The following is a 5,339-nucleotide window of genomic DNA, read 5'->3' on the forward strand; positions in this document are numbered from 1 at the left end:
TGTATTCTGTATTTTTATCATTTTCATACATCAAACAGACTTCATAGGCTTCTTTTTCGACAGGTTCAGTGTTGTCTTGTCCCTGACATTGTTCTATTAGACAGTTGACATTTCTTTTTCTTCACAGAAGTGAAACAAACTACTGTGTATATTTTTTTTATGTTTTCTAGCCACTGCTCCTGTGTCAGCAGGACGGTATAGAAATAAACTCCAGTGTGATCATGGTGATGAAGGAACACTGATTGTTTTTAATGGACAGTGGAGCTCTGTGGCACAGAGGAAGAAGATAGAGAATCACCCCGACTGGAAGCTCAAAGCCGAGCAGACACATCATGTTTGTGTAAATCTGACAATCGAACATTTCTCTCTCTTTCTCACCGAACTGTCTCTGCAGCAGCTGGGAGTCATTACGAGAAACCTGCGCTCGCTCTGACTCGACCGTTCGATTCCTGATGTTAATGGAAACACACAGTCGGGCTTATTTCCTTTCTTCCAGCAGGTCTGACACAATTTATCCCCGACAGCAGCCTCGACGGCCGGCTGCAGGTAACTGACAGCAGGTGTTTAATGAGGACTGGGCGTGTGAGTGTCCAACACATAAAAAGAGGACAGAAATTGAATGTGTATGGGAATCACAGAGGCCAGAGCCGTCGCAGGCAGTTTAACTAACACTGTGGAGATATAACTATAGATACAGGAGTCAGATACTGGACCTGAACCACCAAAGGGTGCAAAGACAGCTCCCTAATGAGGTTTCCATATTCCTGCCCTCCCTGCAGCCTCCAGCCTGAACACTTGAACCTCTGAGAGGAAAATATTTCCACCTGCTTCACCTGCACGGAGACATCCAGCGTACAGCTCAGAGTGCTGAACCCCAGTCAGAGCTTAATACACTCTAAAAACAGCAAAACAACAACAATTAATGCAATCTCAATCTTTTTGAGTTGTGGCAACTGTTCAATTAGCTTTTGCTCTACAACTAAAGGTATTTTTGAATTACTTAACAATCAGTAGCATAAAGTTTTTATGTTTATTAGGCTACTCAGAAAATGTTTGCAACTTAAAAGGTTATAAATCTACATCAATAAATCAGGTTTTATCTTTCAACCTGGCATTTATTCAAGTGGTGACAACAATACCACTGAATTACTTTTTAGAGTGCGTACAATTAATCACAATATTATCAAACTTGAGTATAAGTGTAATATTCAAACTGAAGAAGCCTCTGCTGAAGGTAGAATACGTGAGCAGCAGCGTTATAATGAAGCTGCCTACAGATCTTCTCCAGATGTAAGAAAACATGTTTCTTTGGTAAAAATGTTACATCATCGTCATCATCAATCAAGTGAAAATTTAATTTGTGATGCAAACATGATCATTCCCACTAATAGTGACTCAATCGCAATATCTGTCATAATAATCTCAATATGATGTTTTTTACCATAATATATATAATAATATAAAGGTCCAGTGTTGGGGGGGCTGTGAGCCTTCTGTTTATAGTGCAGTAACTTATCTTGTACTTTATACTTTGTGCACTTGGTCTTTTCCTTCTCTGTCATAGATTACGGTTACCTTTTTTATTGTATCCTGATTACGTAACTCAGGCTGTGTGTGTCTGTTCTGTTAGTTCGTTGGTCTGCAGTTTCATAAAGTCACTCACGAGACGTAACTCCCACCAACATAGCGAACTGTCTGCTGAACACTGTGGAATAAAATAAATGCATCATCTGATCGACTCTCCTCATCTGCGTTTTTAATGATCGCAGATCAAACTAATCAGAGTATCGGCTGATAACTTCACTCAAAGCAACTGAGTTACTTCAACAATTAATTATGAGTTGGGTTTTATGTGAATGAGTGAGTTTATGTTAATTTGATCTTTTATTAAGACATGTTGTTTTACAGTGTAATAAAGTACAGATTGGTACTTGAGTAAATGGAGGCAGAACCACCTCACTGAAAGAGCACTGCTGTCAGACCATTTAAATGTATCCTGAAGGTGTTAAAGGGAAGTGAACTCCTCGTTGGTCCAAATGTTAAACTTCAACTATCAGACGAGTTTCCACCTGAAGACCTTTGTCAGCGGTGATCATGAAGGGAGAGAACCAATCAAATGTTGAAGGAAGTGAAGAGTAGTGAAGCAGTGTGAGAAAGTGATGGTGGGTGGAGATACTCTGTGTGTGTAAGTGTTTCCTGTTTAAAAAGCTCTGCGGGGTCCATAACGACGCTGAAGTACAGCCTAATATCTAAAGTGAAGAGTGTGAAGACAGTGAGGAGGCTGATCAGACTGCAGAATGACTCTACGCACCAGATTAGATATGAATCATTTATGTAACGGTCACTTTGTTTTTGGGGGATTTGTTGCTTTCTTACTTTGTGTGCAGTTAATAAGAACTTCTTGTGTATGTTTGTGTGTCGGGATGCGGCGTATTAAGCTGAAATGTGCTGTGTTTTGCAGGATTCTCCCCTCAGAGGCTTTGGATGTGCTGCTGTGAGCAGAAGGAGAAGAGCTGATTCATGCATCCTGCCGTACTCCAAGATAAAATTAAGGAAATAAATTCTCACATTAATGTTAGTGTTAACCATCAGTCGGGTGCAAACAACCACACTGGTGTTTGTCTGCAGGAGCTGCTGAGAAAATAAACGCAGGTTGAGTTACAGACACTGAAACACTGCACAGTAATGTATGAGACATGAGACAGGACTTCACACCTCCGGAGAGTCATCACAGTGGCAAACATTACATTTTTCTCCTCGACTCGGAGGTCAACTGGAGAAATTCAGTGTTATTTGGTAATCCATCAGGAATGTAGGAGTTTGTGCCAACCTGAGTCATAATAATAAACTCATAAGTCACCAAGTATTCAGATCTTTTACTTGAAGCTGCTATAAGGAACATAACCCCCAAAATGTCACCAGATAAACTGCAGATGAATTAGATAATAGACATTATTATGTCTATTAGAAGCTACAAGCCAAAACTGTTGGGATCCACTGGTTGAAGGGACGTAGTCTTAAAGGTTAATCTTAATTTCTGTCTCAAATCTTTCAGAATCAGAATCAGAAAAGTAATCGTAACTAAAACTGTCAGACAAGTAGAAAGTAACAGAAACTGGAAACTAATTAAATACATTCTTGAGGACATTTAATTTTAGGGCTGCTAACTCTCATCGACATTAAAAAACAATATATTGTTATAACAAACTATACTAAAATATATTTAAAAAATAAATATGAATAAATACAACACAGGTAACAAATTCACATTATAAATACAACCTAACTGCAATAATTTGACTCTTACAGTTACAGTTCTGATAACCAGATATTAACAACCGCTCCTCCGAAACGAGGCCACAAACGATCTGAGTGTGTTCAGTCTGATATCGGTTGTATTGGCGATTCGGTACCCAAACATATTTGTGACACAAAATAATCAAAACAAAGTCATAGTTAGATATTACATCCAGGATTTCTCAGGCTTTTTCAGGGGATTATTGCAGCCTAAAATATCTGTATGGATGTTTTTAGGTATTTTTCTTGTAATATAATTAATTAAAAATCAATGGCTAACTTGTTCCAGGGAGAATAAAATCACTAGGGGTTGGAGGGAAAAAATCTCTTCACATGAGAAATGAGAACTCCAATTCTAACAAGTGGGTTCACAACTTCTAAAAAAAAAATTTGTTTACATTTGTTGTTTCCTGCTGGACTTGCCGTTCGCAGATTCTTGCTTCTGTAAAACACAAAGGCAGCAAGCAGTGAAGCTACTGGCTCAGTCAGTTAGCTCTCGTAAATGGTAGCCTAGCTAAAATGGAGCAGCAAGAAATCCCGGGTTCATTGAAGGCAGCGTTTGTGTCCTCCTGGGGAGGAATCTGGAATCTGCCAGTAAAATAAAAAAATGAGATGAAAATTTTCCCTTGATGAAAAAATGTTCATGTTAAGACAAAATTATGAGATTAAAAGTCCCTTTTATCTAATAATTATGACTTCTTGGACAAAAATATAAGGTAGTGCAGTTTTCACAGCGATTGGATGAATTGCTTCAATCGCAACTTCCCGGAGGAAAGGTTAGAAAATATAAAACTACCTTGAATTTCTTGGCAATTTCTTGAATTAGTGACATTAGTCATGATTTGGAAGCCATATTATGCAACACAAAGTCTAAAGTGTGACTTCATATAAGATATAATACGTAATAATAATAGGACCATATATATACATATATATATATAGATATAAAAATTCTAAATCACCAAGTTTTCTGTAATTCTAAGAATATTAAATCATGAATCATAGTTAGGAGATAATAAATCCTGATCTCTAACTGCCAAGTATAATTAAGATACAATAAAAGGATAATGAAGAGGCCCATACGTTTGGCAGCAATCTCACTGTCTTTCATTATTCCTGGCTACAGTGAGTGCATTCATTCTGTAGGAGTTTCAGCTGGCTGCTGCTGCACTGTGGAGCCGCTGTAGTCATGTTTAATTCAGGGGGAAGCAACATTTATCAGTGGAAACATTCTCCCACTTGAAAGTGAAATCTGGTGCTCGTCCAGTGACTGATATTCAGTCACAGTGGGATTACTGGCGAGACTCAGCGTTGGAGAGTTAAGTTGAGGGAAAAGCACAGTGGAGTATGCTAATGAAGACACAGAAAATGCTCCTCACCCCTCTACCTCACCCCCTCTCTCCTTCACTGTCCTATCTCACCTGCCACTCACTCCTGCAGCCTTTATTCTCACCGTGGTGTCTCTCCCTCCTCTTTCATCCCTTCTCTGTTGCTTGTTTTTGTCTTTTCCGTCTGCAGATATGTCACCGTCTTCATGTTGCTCGGCATTAACATTCTCCCCCTATCTCCCTCCCTCCCTCCCTCCCTCCCTCCCTCTCTCTGGGGAGGTCACTCACTGGTCACTTTGAATACAGGTGAGAGGAAAGGGTGAGGAAAGGGTGAGGACCCCTGACTGATCACAGCCTCACATATAATACCTGTAATTATTGATTATTACTTAACTGATCCTTTCAGCAGTCAGGTGTTGATCAGTGGGAACTTTACAGGTTTATTTTACATATTTATTCAGTATGTAAACTAAGATGAAAGATCTGTAAATAATCAAATAATTAATGATCATTATAAGAAAATTAAATGAAGTTAAATACTTTTGCAAATCTATAATTTTACTGATATTTACCCTTTATTTAACAGATAAAATTGTTAAATTCAAGTTTAATATTGTTAATACATTTATAAGATTATGTAAAATTAGTGACATTAACAGCAAAAAAAAGTATTTGTGTAACTTTACATGGATTAGTTAGTTAACTGACAGATAT

At 38.2% G+C, this 5,339-nt stretch overlaps 1 protein-coding gene across 1 annotated transcript in view; it reads right to left on the reverse strand.

Moving 5' to 3' along the window:
- doc2a (double C2-like domains, alpha) overlaps positions 1–5,339 on the reverse strand; it is a 67,261-nt gene that overhangs the window by 42,218 nt on the left and 19,704 nt on the right. The window contains exon 2 of the mRNA XM_035654258.1: positions 696–833. Within this exon, the coding sequence (XP_035510151.1) occupies positions 696–833 (138 nt within the window). The remainder of the gene's footprint in view (positions 1–695; positions 834–5,339) is intronic.

Source organism: Morone saxatilis, unplaced genomic scaffold, assembly GCF_004916995.1.
Source record: "Morone saxatilis isolate NCDOM2014 unplaced genomic scaffold, NCSU_SB_2.0 Contig14, whole genome shotgun sequence".
Taxonomy (NCBI): Eukaryota; Metazoa; Chordata; class Actinopteri; family Moronidae; genus Morone; species Morone saxatilis.